The sequence below is a fragment of the Alligator mississippiensis genome, chromosome 4 (genome assembly GCF_030867095.1).
Source record: "Alligator mississippiensis isolate rAllMis1 chromosome 4, rAllMis1, whole genome shotgun sequence".
In the NCBI taxonomy this organism is placed as follows: domain Eukaryota; kingdom Metazoa; phylum Chordata; order Crocodylia; family Alligatoridae; genus Alligator; species Alligator mississippiensis.
In genome coordinates, this window is record NC_081827.1 from 178,161,423 (window position 1) to 178,181,314 (window position 19,892).

Here is a 19,892-nt window from a genome sequence, read left to right on the forward strand (position 1 = left end):
TTTGACAAGTACTCAAAGATGTCTCCTCACTTCCAAGATACAGCTGCCAAGCCTTGCCAGTGAGGGACATTTCAGTGCAAATTACATAATGAGTCAATATATATGTAAAAAATTGCCCTGAGAAATTAGGCAGGGGACAGAAGTTAGGGCTGAACAATGTTTAGTCTCAGTGGGTGAAGGAAACTAGTTGCTTCCTGGGTACATGTGCATTTGGGCTGGGGATTTGGAGAGTGGGAGGTGCTGGAAGTTGCTGTTGCACTTACCTGGGGCTGTTTACTGACTATTGTAAGGCTGCAGAGGCAGCTGGTAAGTCCTGTGCTAGAGGAAGCAGGAGGCTCAGGACACTACACAGCGGCTGGTAGATTGGTGCTGTGGCCACCTATCAAAGTGCTTGCAGAAAGGATGCAAGGGAAGCTCTGGCACCAATATTAGGCCTCTTTCCTTACAGCTGACAATCAGGGTACCTGTACATATGCGAGGAGGCTGCTCCAATGCGCTGTACCTACAGAACATCGGAGGAGACTCGATTAATCAAGTCTGCTAGAGCATACTAATTAGCACACTCCAGCCAGTCTCCACATCTCATAGATCAGCATCCCTGCACTTCAAAGCGGCAGTGGGGGCACTTTAACTAAAGCTCATTCAACAAGCTGTAGTTAAAGTGCCCCTGCCACCATTTTGAAGCACGGGAACATTGGTGCATGAGATGCTGAGGGTTCTTTAATTACAGTGGCACTTGGAGCTACTCTATTTAAATCACCCTCGCCCCCCCTCCCGCCACCCTATTCCTAGTGCACATGTAAAAACACCCTCATTTCCCCTGTCCACTGCTGCCCCATTCAGTTCCTTCCAGAAGTGGGAGCGAAGGAGCAGAAGGTGCCTGGCTGCAACACACAGTGGGTGCTGGAGCAAACGAGAACTAGAAGGTGCACTGTAGCTCCTGTCAGCAGCCTAGTCAAAATCCGTGAGGTCCACATCAAGGTGGAGACAGACCCCATGCAGCTGTGAGCTGTGAGAACATCCTATAGGATAGCCAGACACTTAGCATCCTTAGCAAAAATAGGAGGCATCAATTCTCCTCTGGGTTGCACCAGTATAACTGGCAGGAAAGTCCCTCTTGCAATGAGAAAGGCCTGGTGTTCTAAGCAGATACATCTGATTTCAATGGAAGTGTATGCTGAGCTAAGGATATCTCTTTATGGAACTACCTGCAAGATTAAGGCCCAGAATACAAACTAGTGGGGCTAACATCAACTTCATTTCAAGATTTGCAGATTATTTAAATGGAGGAAATGGGAACAAGAAGGGTAATGGCAAGATGCTTTGCTGTTCGCTGACAGTCATGTTAAATAAATGTGCTGGGGAAGAAAGATGTTGCTTTGTTTCACAAATGTATGTAATTAATCAGGCTATCTCAATGTTTCCCTTAATTTTAAATTATGTCAAGGGATTGTAAATCTATGAAGCAAAAAAAAAAAATGGGAAATAACTGAAATCAATAAAAAATCTTATGAACATGCAAAGTTATTAGTGAAATACAAGGATTTTAATTAAAGATCCTGGCTTCTAGCAAAGACGATAGGTTACCCTGATTGATCTAGGCAGCTGGTTCAGCTCTTTTTCTCTCTCTCCCACCAGCCCATAGTTCATTTTCACTGCTCTAATTGGATACTTACTGCACTGGCACTTTCTTTTACTAAACAATGCCAGTTACACAAAGACTGTAAATACAATTGTGCTTGGGACAAACTCCTGTACACTTTCTCTCTCTCTCTCTCTGTCTCTCATGCACATGCTCATACATAGCATTTTACCTTATTATATGTTTACGTTTTGCGTTTGAGTTAAAGCCTATTTGCATTCCCCACATTCCATAAGTGAGAACTAAATTTTAATTTAATCATTTTCCTTTCTTGCACCTACATTTTTCTAGGACACAGGGCATAATCTGTCATTTTAATAAAATCATGTATTCAATTTATAGCAGTTTCAATTTCTTTCATAGTGAAATGAGGGGAAAAGCCACAGAAATAAAGAGGCGAAACAATAAACAAGGCCTAGCAAATCATTTTAAAAAATGAGTAGCGATGTTTGCATATCGAGAGTTTTGTATATTTGTCTTCAAAGGGCATTAACTTTTATTCCATGGGTATTGACTGCCTTTTATAAAATCAGACCCTTCTGTAAGAAATCGGTAAATTAGCCTGTCCTCAAAGTAAGGTATTCAAAATCTCTAGTCATTTTTTATAATGTTTGTCATTAATATTTACTATAATTTCCAATTATAAAATGATATAAAATGGGTTGTTAATCGCATAAGATGGAATCCTCAAATGATCCCATCTCTATCTCTTTAGAAAACTATTTATAATTGTCTTCTTAAATATGTAAATGTACGTCACATTGGTATAGACAGTAAGGCAGTTAAATGCAGGTGCTCCAGATAGAGAGAAATAGCTGGAAGGCAACACAAGAAGCAAATATTTGGTAGACATTTATGCTAGAACAAAAGTATCTTGTTGCTTTTTTCCCTTTCATGTAATTTGAAATGAAAAACAAGGATTAAGATCTTTTGGATTTATCCTTTTTCATGGAAAATCATTTAAATCTTATCTTAGGAGAGGGGCTCATTAGATTTTTTTCCCTTCTTTGCTTTAGTATCTCATTAAAAAGGAAACTATTAAAAATGCACATATAACTGCATGAAAGCTGTTTTGGGAACAAAATATTTTGGCTGGAACAATTACTGCCAAAATAAGTACAAAATGCATAGAAGATTTCAAAGAAGTGCATACCACCAATCTAACATGAAACATTCCCCCTTCTCCCTTCTCCCTCCTCCCCACCTCCTGCAGTATTTACTTAGGCTGACTTTTGGCCATAGGGGATAGGGGATATCTGAAATAAAATATCTACAATTCCCGATAGTAAGAAGTTGCAGAGAGCTATCCTGATTTGTGCTCAAAGGCAAAAGGGCATTGGGTAGCTATTTCAAATGAGATGTGCATGGTCTACATATCTTTCTGGAGTCTGGATAGCTTGCTTCCTTTTATCATTTATTATTTTTGTACCCAGGCTCAAGCCTTAGTCTGTTCCCAAAGCTCCAATCTAAGCATTCAGTCACTGTAAAGAGAGATGGTTGTCACTCCAAAGAGTAAACCTACTGTATAGCTCTGCTAAGCTTTTGACTTCAGAACAACATTGCAGATAAATTTTGCTCACTCTGGTCTTACTACTTTAATCCACTAAATCTGTTTGCTTATCTTATTGCAGCTCTGCCTAGACTTAAGGAACCAATTCTGTAGGTGGACTTCTGCAGCTGCACAGAGTCCCACTGAAGGTAACAGAATGCCACATAATACTGAATTAGAGCATTTACCTGCAGGAATCCAAGGCTAAGCTAGAACCCACTCTGATATTACTATGATCTGTTTAGGGGCTAGTGACAAGTGGTTCAAAGGTTTGGACAGGTGTTTGGATATTTCCCCAAGTTGTTAGGATATGCATACATTTGAGAGAGCAACAGCTCTACTGGGTAGAACAGACAAAGAAAGACCATATATTAATTCTAATCTAGCTTCGACAAAAAACAGTTTCTGCCAAACTAATGTCCAGTTCTTTTTCACCACTGGTTCAGCAGGAAACTGATTTAAAGAATATTTTTCAGCATTAACTTATTTTCTGATCATCATAAGGGTATGAGGAAATGAAAGAGGAGTTCTGTCATGATCCACTGGGCAGAAAGAAGAACAATTCTTCTCTTAATACCACTGTACGTGATGCATTATTCAATGATGCTGCAATCGAGCCAAGAACACTTTTAATCATGGAACAGGTCAAATTCTATTTGAAGCAAAAGGTTTTTCTTTGGTATTTGTGGCCAATAGGGTAGAATGATTTAATGAACCACTGAGCTTTTTACTAGAGTCATTTCTCAACTAGAAGTAAGTAACCTATATGGCAATCTTTACCAACAGCATATGTGCCTCAGACAGGAGAAGAATCAGCTGGGAGGAACAATGTGAAAAATGCACCCCTACTATCAGTGATCTAGAAAACTGTCTGACTTGTGAAAATATTACAAGCTCTTTGACTTCTTAAGAAGATTGAATCTAGTAAGCACAATTTTCAAGATGCTGCCTTTAAAAAAGGAAAATCTTATATTTGCTCATCTCCAAACGTATTCCTTTTAGAAAAAATGATAGATTATGATTTTGTTTATAAGTTCTTAGTTTTCTTTCTTTCACATTTTGCTAATGTTGGGGTTTATGGCTCCAAGATGTCTGTATAATCAGTTTAGAAACATGATGGGAGGAGACTCTCTTTCTGGATGATTATTTTTTATGAACACATTTGCTATTATGATGTTCTTAAAAAATCAAGATAATGTGTGCCTTTTTTAAAAAGCAATATCTATGATCTTCCATTTAGATAGAACCTAAACACGACTGACTCCATTCTGAAATCACTGATAATTTCCCTATTTCCTGAAAGACTATATTCCTCGTATTAAGGGATTGCCACTGCTGCCAAAATACAATGGACTGTATTTTAAAATCATTATCAAGAATGACTTTCTGCAAGGTGATATTTAGCCTCCAGCTGCTGCTGAATGTAAGGGGATTTTAGGGCATTCAGCATCTGACTAGGTCACCTGCCACTATTTCAGGATCTGGCCCAGAGTCTGGTATTCTTGTTGTTATGCTCACTCCAATATATTTCAAAGTAGCAAGCAAGCACAATTCCCCAAAGCAATGTTCCATGTTGACATCAAGTGAAGATAACCAAGTAAATTCTCTTAAGTTCATCAGAAGCACAGGAAAAAAATGCTGAATGGAGAAGAACAAATGCACTTAGAAGAAACAGGCAATTTATTGGACTCTATATAGGGGACAATATTTTAACTATTTAAAAATTCTATTAAAACCTTGACAGTGTCCCTCTCAAGTGAACACTCTGGAAATGCTCTTCCAAACTTTCCACTCCTATCTTTCCTATCCTCATATACTTACAGGTCTGGCAGTGATTCTCTGTGGGTCCCCAGCATCGGCCTGTACAGGATTTGTGACATCGTCCACCTTCAGGGGAAAAAACAGAAAAAGAAATGTGAAATTCAGTTTACTTTAAATCTTTCAGTTCTGGACCTCTTGCAGTTCCTCAAGTAAAGCTTCTACTGCTGTGTTATGAAAATATTTGTATCTTACTAAAGTTGGACATGGACTAAAAATAATATAGTTAAACAGCCAAGCACAGGTGTAAAACATAAGTGAAACTGAGGAACTTCATTAGGTTGGCACTTCATATCCTAACTCTGTTTTTATTTTACACATATATCCTAGGGCTGCGCAAAGCTTCGGGTGCTGATTCAATTTGGAGGAGATTGAGCCCGATTTGGTGGCCAAATCTCCAAATCCAAATCAAATCAGGAGACCAATTAAATGGTCTGAATCAATTTGAAGCTCTCCGAATCAATTAAAAAAAGAATCGGAGAGCTTTGGAGATTTGGACAGTCCCTGCTTGCTGCCGCAGGGAGCTAGACGTAGACTCTGTGCTGGTAAGTGGGGGGAGGGGGGAGGGGACTGGAGAAACCCAACTGATTGCCTCCTGACCCCCTCCTGCTGTCCCAGCCCCTTCCCCCCCCCCTGCCATGGCTGCCCTGCCTGGCCCCAGTTCTTTAAAAAAAAGCCCCCACTCACTGGCTGCTGCCAGACAGGGAGGCAATCCCTGCTGCCCCCCCACTGCCCCATGCCATGTGGGGGACTCTGCCACAAGCCCCCTGACCCCTGCCCACTCTTCCAGCACGCCCCCCCTGGCCCCAGCTCCTGATTCTTTTAAAAAATAAATAAATAAATAAAAGCCCCAGACTCACTGGCTGCTGAAGCAGCCTTGGGGCTTTGGGGGGCTCGTGACAGAGCTCCCCACACAGCACAGGGGGGCAGCAGGGATCACCCCTCTGCATGGCAACAGCCAGTGAGTGCCAGGCTTTTTTTTTTTCAAAGAGCTGGGAACTGGAGCCAGGTGGGGCAGCCACTGACGGGGTTAGAAGAGCAAGCGGGGCATAGGGCTGATTCAGCTGAATCGATCTGGGACAGTGATTCGAATCACCGAGTTGAATCACTGTCCCCCAAATTAGCCAAATCCAAGTCCGAAGCGAATACTAGCCACTTCAGACAGGCCTAATATATTCAAATTGTAGATCTTAAGACAAAATGCTATCATATGGATAAGAAAACCAAACTGTATATATTTTCAATACTAAGTATATTTTCAATACTATTTTAGGCCTTTAACACAAAGATTTACACTGGCTGCCCTAAATGGAACCACATAGTTCCTTGTTAGTGATGGATGTCACACAAGAAACGGTACACCAAAACAACTGAACACTGCAACAATAAATAAAAGCAATAAGATCACTCCTAAGAGGTGAAGGACTGTAACTAAAAACTAAATCTAAAGAAGGCCTTAGGCAGTTAAAATAAGGCTTAGGTGATCTTTAGCCACCTAAGTCCAAACTGAAATCCCTACCACAAATCCTTTCTACCCCCACTACTCAGAAGCTGCCTAAACTCACTAGGTACTTCTGTCAGGGTTGCTAACTGTCTGTAAATTTATGGACAGTCTATACAAAAAGGGTAAAAATGCCTGTTTGTAAAGTCCATAAAAAATTGAACTGTCTAAAAAACTAAGAAACTTTGAGCTTGATTGAAGATCCATCACAGTTAGAGTGTCCAGACTGTGGAATACACTCCCTCCACAGGTGGTGCAATCGTCTACCCTGGAAATCTGCAAGAGGAGACTGGATGGTCACCTCACTGGGGCCACCTGACCCCAGTTGTCTTTCCTGCCTAGTGCAGGGGGGATGGACCCAATGATCTTGCGAGGTCCCTTCCAGTCCCTAACAATCTATGATTCATCAGAATAAGATTGGGTGCAAGTACGGATGGTCAGACAAAGAAAAGCAGCACCACCCTTGTGACTGAGTAGGAGTACAGCTTTGTGCCCTGCAGGAAGCTCTCCTTAAAGGATTTGTGGCCCACAGGAGACTCTATAACAATCCCAACCCCCTTCCCTCCTCCCAGCGACATGCTGATACTCTATCCCATTGGCTGTTGTCTGTCTGTAATGGATAACTTATGGAACAACATATATGTTCCCTGAATATGCCCCTCACACTTAATCACCTAATGCCTAGTAGTTAGGGCATACCTGGAAGGTGGGAGGTGTGAGCTTGAATCCCACAAGCTAAGAAAGGAATTGAACTCAAGTCTTGCACTTTTTAAATGAGTTTTCTACCACTAAAAATTATATAAAAGGTGAGCAGCCTCATTACAACTATTACCAGCTTATCCTCTTCTGCCTATGGAAAAAAAAAATTGTAAGCACTCTCTCTCAGGAATGAGTTCCTGGCTTTGGATCTCAAGTGGATGGAAGGGCCTCAGCCTTGCAGAGGGAAAGAATCTCAGACAGAACTCTCTGTTAAGTGTTTCCTATTGTCTATCTCTAGCTGATAACTACTCATGTACTGTACAGGAAGCCTAGGCATCTAACTCTAGGTGTTGGAATCCATTCCTCTAGGGACCAAGCTCCTAAAATTTAGGCATTGCACATATTTCTTACATCTATCACTAAGTCATTTCTGCAGAAACTTTGCAGAAACTTGCTTAAAGCATTGTTAAAGTTCTGGACAGCATATAAGTTCACTTGACCTTATAACCAAACTGATCTGTCCTCATCTTTGATTCTTTTATTCCACATAAAGTATTGCTTAGAAAATGTATTAAGCAAACGTCTATTTGTTATCAGACCCAGGATCCCATGGGAGTCATTAGGAATCTTTCTGTTAATGTGTTAATTGTCCTACCTAGTAATAGAGGCAGATCCAGGGGGGTTCAGTAGTGCAGTTGCATCCCCCCCTTTGATTCCTGGTCCACCCAAAGTTTAAAACCAACTGTGTGGCAGTGGCAGCAGATTTTCTATTCAGGCAGCAGTGAAGAGTCACTTGACTTCATGGTTTATTATAATCTGCCCAATTCCTTCTAAACTCTTCATTCTGTAAGTGGTAAGGACCCTTTCACCTTTTTTAATTGTTTTAGTGCTCCAATAATCAAGGTATCCTTTCTTCTGCAATTCCACTCTCTGTTAGGTGGTCCTGTCAATGTAATTCCTATTTTACAGCTCTGAAGACTATTTTTTACTCTAGCTAAAAACATTAAATCAGGTGTGGAAATAACTTCCAGTGAAGTACTGGATACACTATCAAGATGCTCAAGAAGGCTCGATTTTCTTTTATGAATCTGTAAGAGATGTGCATTTAATTCTAATAACTACATTACTAAGAAAGCAACATATTTGAGTATTTTTTACTAGTTTGTTGTAATTTTCATACATAGTATGTAATATATCAAATGAATGCACATTCCAATAAAGTTACTTTTGTTTTTGCTTCAACCTTAAACTGAATAATATAGCCCTAGGTCCCTAGCATATTATCAAAGTTTCTAGTTTCTTTTTACCTGGAGAAAACATGCAGCTCCCTTTCCCAACCCCTAGGTCTGCAAGCATGGTAATACTGTGATATATAACATATATTTATCTGAACATAGTTTGGAAAAGTCAGTGGAGGAAAATGTCTATGTCCCTCTGCTAAGGTTTTGGAACTTGGGATTCTAACTCAAAGAAAAAATGGGTTTTTATTCACCCGATGGCACATTTTTTAGCTGCAAATATGTTAACTGCCTGGAAGAAGACAATGATTTAAAGGGAGCAAGTTGTAAGGACTATATTCTCAAAAGCAACCTTCACTACTAATGCTTATAGTGTTGATGGCATTATTGATTAAGTTGTATAGTAATTATACTGTATACACCAGCTACCTTGTTAAAAAGTCTGAAATCCTTGCTGCATTAGAGTTCATTTAAAGCAATTATGCCTGGAAACCATTGTTGCTGACATCATCAGCATATCATTTGCAGTCACATTATGCCATCTGTTTATTTAGATCACAAACACCTTATAACTACATAATACAAACTCATTCTGGTTGACAGGAAAGGGACTCCATCTGGCATGAATAATGCAACTTTAATCAGTAATAATGATAATTATTATTAAGAGGCTACTGGAGTTTTGTACAGAAAGCTAATAAATCTAAATTGATTTATAACTGTGGAAATTAGAAGTGAGGGTGAGACACAAACAGTAAACACAAGGAAAACTTTAACACAAGAAACAATCAATAAGGTTTAGACTGAATTGATCTATGCCCTCATCAGCTAGGAAAGGAGAATGAACCTCCTTTCTCTTCCTAGATGGTCTACTAGAACATTTTTCATCCAGTTCTCAGAGAAAACAGCTTTTGGGAATCTGTTTATTCCCATTCCATAGAGCAGGAAGGAAGAACATAATCTATAGCCTATATATTTTATAGACAAACACTCCATCGAGCATAGGGCCCCTGATCAGTGAAATGGGAAGGCTGATAAATGACACTCAGGACAAAACTGAACTTCTGAATGAATACTTCACATCGGTATTCCACCAGTCCAAGGGTGTTAGCCTGCTTGACAGGATACAGGATGATCATGGAGGGGGTGACCACCCTCCCATAGTTGGCATAGATCTTGTGGGGGAGCACCTACAAAAGTTAAATATCTACAAGTCAGCAGGACCAGATGAACTACACCTGGGAGTGCTAAAAGAACTGGCTGATGAAATTGCATAGCCAATGGAAAAGTTATTTAAAGACTCGTGGCACTCAGGAGAGTTCCCAGAAGTTTGGAAGAAGGCCAACGTGGTGCCTATCTTTAAGAAAGGGAGAAAGTGGGATCTAGGAAAGTACAGGCCAATCAGTTTGACCTCAATCCCTGGTAAAATCTTGGAGAAAATTATCAAAGAATCCATTATAGACAAGCTAGCAGAAGGAAGTATTCTGAAAGATGGCCAACCTGGCTTTGTTATGGGCAGGTCCTGCCAGATTAACTTAATTTCCTTCTATGATCAAGTTACTTGCCACCTGGATGGGGGATATGAGGTTGATGTCATATACCTGCACTTCAAAAAGGCCTTTGACCTGACTCCCATGAAGTCCTCATGAAAAAAATTGGGAAAATGTGGCCTTGACTGCTTTATGGTCTGGTAGCTAGGTAACTGGCTCCATGGTAGGACCCAGAGAGTATTTCTTGATGGAACTCAGTCATCATGGCCATCCCTCAGGGTTTAGTACTCAGACCAGTGCTTTTCAACATGTTCATCAATGAGTTGGATTTGGGTATTAAAAGTGAACTAGCAAAGTTTGCTGATGACACCAAACTATGAGGGAGTGTGGTCACGCTCAAAGACAGGGTGGCAATACAGGCTGACTTGGACAGACTCACAAGGTGGGCAGAACTCAACCTGATGTCGTTTAACACAGAGAAATGCAAAGTGCTCCATCTTGGGAGAAATAATCCACAACACATTTACAGGCTCAGCAGTGCTATGCTTGCTAGCACAATATCTTAACGAGACATGGATGTTGTGATAGACGACAAAATGAACATAAGCCACCAATGTGATGCCATAGCTGGCAGAGCTAATCAAACACTGGCACGCATCTACCAAGGTATCTCAAGCAAGGCTAAAGATGTCATCCTCCCTCTCTACTTGGCCTTGGTGAGACTGCAGCTGGAGTACTGCTTCTAGTTCTGGGCACTGCACTTCAGGAAGGATGTGGAGAAGCTTGAGAGAGTCCAAAGGAGGGCCATGCACATGATTAGAGGCCTAGAGACCAGGTCATACAAGAAGAGGTGAAAGACTTGGGACTGTTCAGCCTGGAGAAGAGAAGATTCAGAAGGGACTTGATGGCAGCCTATAAGTATATCAGTGGCATACATCAGGGCCTGAGGGAGCATCTGTTTACCCAGGCCCCCAGGGGAGGACAAGAAATAATGGGCACAAGCTGATTGAGGATTGTTTCAGGCAAGACATAAGGAAAAACTTCTTTACTAGTCAAGTGCTAAGGGTTTGGAACAGCCCCCCCCCCCCCCCCCCCCCCGAGGTGGTACTGTCATTCACCCTAGCACTCTTCAAAAAACATCTTGATGCCCATCCTGCTGGAGTCATTTGATGCCAGCCCTCTTTCTTGCCCAAGTGCAGGGGGCTGGAACCAATGATCTGTAAGGTCCCTTCCAGCCCCTAACAACTATGAAACTATCATATCCTGCATTCACACTTGCCAGCAAGTTGTGGTGGCAAGATCATTTGTGGTGATGTTTGAAAAAGATGGAAGGAAGGAATTGTAATTTTGGGGGTGGGGGGGCATCTCTATGGAATAGCACTTCCTAAAGATGCTCCAAGATGGGGCTGAGTTAAGGGATGGTGCATAGTGGGCTACTCTAGCCCTAAGTCTGGAAAAGATGGTTATCAAGACAGCTAAAAATATCCTATAGCTGCATCTATTTTCTAACTTTTCTATAAATTTAGAAAACATGATTATTTATTAACTGTACATTTCTGAAGCAGAATGAGATGGCAATAGATTTATTCTTCCTTCTTTCTTGGACTTCTATTCCCTCCAAATGTATACAATGCATGCTGGGACTATCATGGCCACCTTGGTTTAAGGGGCTAAGTACAGACAGTCAAAAGCCTGAAGCTGAATCAATTCAATCTTCACAGGTTAGTCTATGCTGTATAGATTGAATTGATAAGCAAGTGAGGAGACATTCACTGTTGGTTCTGGGAAAGTAGCCAACATGCCTACAGTGGCCTAGGTAAGAAGCCAGAGGGCACTAGAGCACACTTCCGTTCTTGGCTGGAGCAAAAATCTTGGGTCAAGGCTAGCCTATCCACCCTGCGAGGTGGGGTTTGTGGGGGAGGTGCAAAGCATCGTGCTATGCCGGGGGACTGTTGAGTTCACTTGAATCTGGAGGGGATCTGGGACAGGAGTTCAATAAATTGATTTAACCTAAATCAGTTAAGTCTGATACTACAGCCATACAGGTCTATCTTAAACTGATTTCAGTCATTTTGAAAGTAGTTTATGCACACTGAACTTCTTTTCTGTTACAGATTGGAATCAGTTTCTGATCACTTATACTGTTTTATGTATAATTTCTGTCCCTAGTCTGGAAGAACAGGAAACATTGCCCCACTTCTCTCTCCCCTCCTGGACAGGAGCGGGGAGAAGAAGCAGTGGGGCAATGCTTCTGCTCATTGCCCAGATCAAGGACACCTTCCCTACTAGTCTATGGGTGTCTGTAGGTGTGTGGGACTGTCTGGTCTAACAGTATAATTATAGCACGACAGAACAGACTCAATTAAATGAGTCTCCTGGAGTATACTAATTAGCAGCTTCAGCATCTCATGTAGTCAGTGTCCTCATGCTTCAAAATAGTGGCAAGGGTGTTTTAACTAAAGCTTGTCAAACTGAGCTGCTCTAATTAAAGCGCCCCTACCACTGCCCCAGAGCATATGTGTAGAAGCATTATGTAAAAATCCAAATCCTGCAAAATGAAGAAATGTCTAAAAGGGATCTCTCAAGAAAGGAGTAGTAACAAAGCCTGGAACAAAAAGGGATAGGATCTCCTTCCTGTTGCTTTAGCCACTGGGTCTTTGTGGACTATGGGATTACAAAATATTAAGCCCCACTACCATTAGAAGAAACTGAGGATGCTGTCCAACATCTTGCACAATAGAGTATTATTTGCAGGAGAAAAAACCTGTTTCTGACAATTGATCACCTTGAAGGGAAGGCAAAGAATAGGGATATATAATTTTATATGACTTCTAATTAAATCTAATTTCCAAAGAACAGCTTCACTTAGGATTATGTGCATTCTTTTTTGTCCAGGCAACCCCTGCAGAAATCTGATGGTTTTATTCCATGACTCGATCTTTCCTTGGACACCATTAATGCTATGAACTTTTCATTATGCAGGCTGGTGCAGGAAACCATATTCATACTCTTCCAGCATAAAACTTCTGTTGGGGATTCCAATACACAGTGTATTACCTCTGCTTTTCTAATCTAAAAGTGCTATCATAGATTCATAAATGTTAGGGACTGGAAGGGATGTAACAGAATCATCGGGTCCAGCCCCCCTGTACTTGGACAGGAAAGACTGCTGGGGTCAGGTGACCTCAACAAAATTGACTTGTTTACCTTCTTGGAAGTTGAAAAGGTTACTTCACCTTTGTACCAGCCTGAAAACTGAGGGGGCTTTGCTTTGGTTCAAGACAGACTTCATCATTTCAAGCAGACTGGTTCAAAACTGCAAAAGATTAAGTCAGTGACAAGACAAGAAAAATGAAGTCCTCCTCTTAGCCGTAAGCTAAGTGTAGCACAGACATGAGCACTGCTTCCACCTCAGTTCCTTGTCAACAGTCACAGCTGCCTTAAGGATACCATGTTCTCTAAAGAAAGGGATAGCAGGATAATACAATAGAACTGAGAGTAGCAATAGTTTCACTTTACATTAAGGTTCCATTTATAAATGGATTATTCAGGGCTGATAAATGATTAACAGATCCTACTAGCTTACTATATACATGTGCTATTAATAATTATAAACACACCAAGAATGAGCATTTTGACAGCTGTAAGTCATGGCTATAAGTAAACATTTTGGCCTTTTTACTGTCTAAAAGAATGGATCAACAATTTAAACTTCCATTAATCATTTTTCAGTAATATATTAACTAGTTCATTATTAACAAAGGGTGACTGCAGAAACTGACTATATGTGCAAATTTTGATGGCAAGGTACAGAAGGATCCTGGTATAACTTGCTCTAAGTTCCCAGAAGTTTAAGATGATTCAGGTATACTATGTTTCTAGATTCCTCATATCTTTTTTTTTCATTATTTAAATGTGACACTGGTTTAAATAGGGCTCCATGTTGTTTTTCTAACAGCTAAAATTACTTAGTTTTATGTATGAAAAGATACATTTGATGGCAAAAATCAAAATATAATTCAAACAACTCAGCATAACATTACCAAGAATTAAAGATACTATTGTTATGATGAATTGTTCTGCCTTTATCAGCCTTTAATGCTTTCCATGTCCTTGTCTGACAATTCCTATTGTCACACATTTATTCATTCACATGCCTTTGTTAAGTAAAAATCATTTACATTTTTTACCAGCCCTATGCTAGTCTTCAGATCTCTTCTACTGATTTGAAAGTTAATTACCTAGTAAGAGAGACTCATGCTTTTCTGGATTTCTTCTCTTTGAGGCAGAAGAGGTGTGTCTCACAGGAGAGCGATAGGGAAAGTAAAACTTTTGGTAATAGAAAAGAAATCAACGTATGCTACTCATTTTCATTTTCACTAAAATAATTATAAGATACCAGACAGCTTCAAAGTAGCACCATCTAATTCTACAAGTTTAGGACCTGGCCCTGAGTCTTCTTAAATGTGACTGCTCCCAGGCCTAAATTCAGTCCCTTCTGCAAACACTAAATAAAGCCATTTGCACCAAGGACCTCCATGGGAATTCTGATGAATTCCACTCCTCACCCCACCTGATGGCAGAGTATGGTATATCCACATCTCTTCTGTGTACACTATGGCAGCCTGTATACCCACAGATACAGTTCATAGATGAACTAGTTATGTGACTTACCCTTTGTGGGCCATCAGAGATTTTTAGCCCAATGAAGATCACTTCTGGGCACTATGGCTAGGGACAGAAGTTACACGTAAACCACTTGAAGTGATCAGAAACTGCTTTAAACCTGTAACATAATAGAAGCTCAGTGAACATAAATAGTTTCAAAATGGCTCAAACCAGTTTATGATGCTTTTGTCCCAGAGTCCTTCCTGGCTTCAGTTAAATCAGAGTCCCCCAGCATCCCAGCATGCCCACAGGTTGGGTTGTGCTGTCCACTCCTGAGAGCAGGGCTGGCCCTGTCCCTCTGCTCTCTAGCTGGAGCAGTGAGGGCTGGCTGGCAAGGATGCAGGGGAGAGGCCCAGCTGGGGATGCAGCCAAGTCTCTGGGGGGACTGCCCCCTGACCAGGCAAACACCAGCTAGTGTCTGGGGCCAGACAGGGGGGTTAAACACACCTCCCCCCACTCAAATTTACTGCTAGCTGCTACTGTGGATTACAAATCGCAGAGGCACCTGGAAACAGGAAGAGAAAGTGATGAGCAAACCTGCACAGTCCTGCTGCTGTAATTCTGGACTGCAAATCCTCAGGGGCAGCAGGAAGAGGAAGTGAACACACAGTTAAAGAGCCATGTACTAGTGCCCCCCTGGCTTCTGGCCACAGCCACTGCAGGCATGTGGCTGCATTTCCTGAATCAAAAGTAAATGTCTGTTCACTTCTGTTTCAATTTAATCTGTGCATCTTAGACTAACCTGCAAAGACTGAATTGATTCAGCCTTGAGGTTTTTGACTTTCTCTACTTAGCCCATGAGGGAGTTCCTGAGGGTCCCTGCATGGTCTGTCTGTGGACATCTCTCCTACTGGAGAATATGGTATCAAGTGTTTCACTTATTCAAACCTTTCATGCCATCCTCTCCTGCCTGGACCCCAGCAATATTTTAAAGAGAAAACTTAAATCTACCATGTAGCTCACTCTGTTTATCAACAATCTTCTTCTCAAGATAACTTCATAAAAAGTCACAAAGACCAGAAAGAGATTCAGACACAGACAACTGAAAAGAGATGGCAAGGGAAATATGTATTTGTAAGGGAAACAAACTGAGACATACACATTGAGAGATGAGCAGATAGAGAGATATACAGGGCTAAAGGAAAGAAAACCAGAGATAAAACTGAATCTGCATTGCAGAAAACAGTACACCTACTAACAATGGAAGATGCACTTTCATAAGTAATATACAATGGGGATAACCGAACCATATCATGTTAGTGTTGATTGTATTGCACAGAGAACTAGATGCACTTGTATTGAATTCACAAATTACAGAGTATCAGTAGATATGTCCCACAAGTGACAGGGTTGATCTTAAGAATGATTGACCACCAGAGGTAAGGGAATAGATGGAAAGTCAAGAAGAGCATATCAGCAGCCCTGAATTGGCACAGACCAGTGGATTCATATTCATCATTGACAGCATAGGACTGATAGGAAGTCACTGTAATGCTCTTCTTCAGCTGCTATAAGAAATGTCCTTGGGCCATAGCAATGAGTAGAGAAAAGGAATTGGGGAGGTTGGGAGGAGAGTGGGAGATTAAAAGAAATACCAACCCTTTTTCCCCCTCTGTAATAGATTCAATAGGCAAGATTGCATGATTTAATGTATTAATAAGGAGTTTAGTCATCCTCAAAAATAAAAACCTCCACATATGACAAAGTCTAATTTTTTACTCTAATTAAGCAATTAAGAGATATTAATTATCACTGCTTATAGCTGTTAGCACAGAGCAATGTAAGTGAATTCCCCCCACTGTGGTGGAGAATTAGTTCCAATCGGCATAAAATGTGTTTCTAAACACACAAGTAGGGGTTCTAAGCAAATTGGAAAACCCAGGCAGAAGACTAAACGCTAGGTCAAGTTATACCTGTTACTTGGCAGATTCATCAGGAACAACAAACCCTTAGAAGTCTTTTGTTGTATTCATTATTGTTTAAAATATATTCCCTACTAGTAAACTATGCATAACTGTGCACATTCATTCAAGCTAACACATTCAAGGCAACCAGGGCCTGGAGGGAAAGATTCTTCTTAACAGTAATATTGATATCAATTCAAAACAAAAGTTAGGAGCTTGAACTGAGACATAAGGTAACTAAGTTCTGCCAAAGCTGCAATGTAGAAGACCCTGACTAACCTGCTGCTTAATCCCAGAAACCCTTAGCCCAACTGACATGAGAGATTCTGATGTTAAAGTATCCTAAATGCCTGAAAGATCTATTTCTGCGTGTGCAGAGAAGTGCCTTAGTTTTTACCGCAGTACTGAGAAGCTGCGTACCAATCTCATGCCTGAGTTTGATCAGGATCCAGACACTAGACATTATTCTGCCTAGGCACCCTACATGGCTCAAATCAGTCAGACCTTCTGAGAGTATGCCTATTGCCTAACATAACTGTCAAGTTTAGGCTTTAAACTAGTGGCAGTGAATGCTTTCTTTTTAAAAAACAACCAGCAGAACAGAGAGTGGTATTCCCAATTTGCATAATGGCAAAGGGCTTGAGTATTTGTCCAGAATCTCAGTTCTGTTTCCTCCTCAGACTAAAAAGTTTTAAACCCATATTTCCCATTTATCAGGACACTGCCCTAACCACCAGCCACAGGCTAACTTCTATGTATAGGCGTGTGGGGAGCAGGTCACTTTCCATCTCTCCTGTTGAATCTGTACAGCTGTGAAATGTAGAGTTCAAGGTTCACTGGGTCAGAGAAAGGTAGTATAGGAGGACATGTCATTCTGTAGTCTAATTGCTAAGGTGTTCACATAGGATGAAGGGTGCTGGCTTGTGATCTCTGCTCTCACACCTGTTTCTGTACTCTATCCCTTAACTATATAATGCAAAATATAGAAACAGTCCTGGAGTAGGAGCAAGAACCCAGGACTCCCCCACCTTAGATGAGTGACATAGTCACTAAGCTACAGAACTGTGCTCTCTTGCTCATGCTCTCTCTTTGATCCACTGTATCTTTAATTCTATTTTGCTCAGTTGTGGAGCTTCAACAGACAAGTTGAAGAGTGATCCACTCCCAATTAGCTTACAGCTTGGTGGTTACATCATTATCCCAAGCGGTCAAAATGTTTAGTTTGACCGTCTCAGTTTGAGGAGTGTATGGAACACCTTCTAACCTCCTCTTACCACTAGGCTAAACTATATGAAAGGGCACATGTCCTTCCTTTCCAAAAGAGAAGATTGAACCCTGCTCAGTTCTTTAAAAGGAAGGGCATAGGCAGGAATCCTACCTTCAGGGGACAGTTCTAGTCTGTGTATCTCCAGTGGACTTTCCTGCAGGCCTGCACTGGGGCAGGACTTTCACCCTTATCATTAGCATGTCCTTTTGGCCAGTCGTAGGTGGTTCATGCTGAGCTTGCTGGCATTAGACAGCTTCCTCTGTGATGCACTGACTGTTTTGGACCCCATTCTGAAGCTCTCTTCTCTCCATTGCGTAGTGAAGCCTAAGTGCCTAACACTGGGTTCAGGATTCCACTCTGATGGCCAGCCACCTGGAAGTTAGACATCTCACAAGCAACTTTTCAGGATCTGAAACAGTTTTATGAATTTATCCCACCATCTTGCTCATACTTCAGGGAAAATGTTCTGAGATACCATGACAGATGCTTTTGTTTGAGACACCTGAGCCCAAAAAAGTAATAAAATAGAGGATCAAAATAGAATCTACTGAAATGTAACAATTATATACATGCAAGGACACCCTTTCCCTGTTTCCCCAGCCCATATTGAACAGGCTACATAAATTTAAAAACACAAGTTTGGGTCCACATTAGTATCCTAAATACATTAAGATAATACTAGATGGTTTCCCTTAGCTGCAACAACAAGAATTGAGGGGGGAAAATAAACACACAGATGTTCTATTTTTTTAATGTATCCAGCTTGACAGACTTATTGCCAGAAGCATAATTATGGGTGAGAATTGGCAGCTACAGATACAAGTAGTTTCTTTGTCACTATGCATAATATTGTGGGAGAAACCTCAATGTCATTATAAGGATTTTACGAGAAGATACCCAGCAAAATCAAAGGCACATTGACAAGTAAATGATGAGGCTGGTGGTATTCTTGTCCAAATTTCACACAAAAAACAATGAGTATAACTGTGTAATTGTGAGATAAGTCAAGATAACCTGTGTATGCTCCCAGAGTACAGCCAGAGCAGTAATCAAGGCATGATACAGGGGCATATGGTTTCCTTTGTTAAAATAATATACTTAAAGACAGAAGAGAAGTTGAAAGAAGCTTTAATTACCAGGTTTGTGCTCCAAGAGTGGCTCTGACACCCCGTCGTGGTCATACAACCTTTGCCCTGCTCCAGCTGTAGAGTGCCCTCTCCTTCTTACTCCTCTGCCATGCCTTGATATAATTGTTTGATTGGAAGGGATGCTGTCTAGAGTGAGCCCCAGTTCTTTTAGACGCCAGCTAGCTCTTCCTGACTCCTGTCAATCTCCACCTTGCCCTTGCTAGGTGAGCCTTGATGGCCCATCAGTGCCCTTCCCCAGCACACCTGTTAGCCTTAAAGGCTAATCAAGGTCTCCAACAAGGGCTGTGAGAAATTTCACTGGCTGTTTTGATTCGACACTGTTTCGACTCATTCTGAGCTTGAAACAATGAAATCAAATTGAAATGAAGGGCTTCAAAACAGCCTCGAAACAAAAAGCCAGCAGCAAGGTGGTGAGAGACAGGGCAGAACCAGGGCTGTGCTTCCAGCACCAGCCAGGAAAACAGCCCTGCCTCTCCCCGTCTCCCACTGTTGGGCTGTAGGAAGCCGATAACAGTGCAGGGGAAGGGAACTGAGCCTGGGCTCAGTTCCTCTCCCCAGTGTTACAATCGGGTGGGGGCTACTGTAATAGGGTGGGGGGCAGAGAGGTCTTACCCAGATCAGCAGAGAGGCAGTAGGATCCCACACTGGTGGTAGAGCATGAAGGGATCAAAACCCGTGTGCTCAAAACCCAGTAAAGATCAAAGTAAAAACCTGCCGTGGAGCCAGAAGGAGCCAGAACCAGCTCCCGTGTCTGCCTGGGCACGCTTTATAAAAGCATGCCAGGGTGATTGGCTAGGTGGGCACCCAGCACCAGGATAAAAGACCTAGCAGGAAAGAAGCTAGGGGAAAGAGGAGGAGAAGGAGAAGCAGAACTGGCAGTGGAAGCGGAAGCAGCAGCAGCTACAGCTGCAGCCACAGTTGCAGCAACAGCGTCCTTGGCCGGCTCAGAGGAGCTTGGACGCTTAGAG

General features: G+C 41.5%; 1 protein-coding gene across 10 annotated transcripts in view; it reads right to left on the reverse strand.

Moving 5' to 3' along the window:
- ERBB4 (erb-b2 receptor tyrosine kinase 4) overlaps positions 1–19,892 on the reverse strand; it is a 1,202,068-nt gene that overhangs the window by 335,690 nt on the left and 846,486 nt on the right. For all 10 annotated transcript variants that reach the window (XM_059727137.1, XM_059727134.1, XM_059727130.1 and 7 more), the window contains exon 5: positions 5,013–5,078. In XM_059727137.1, the coding sequence (XP_059583120.1) occupies positions 5,013–5,078 (66 nt within the window). The remainder of the gene's footprint in view (positions 1–5,012; positions 5,079–19,892) is intronic.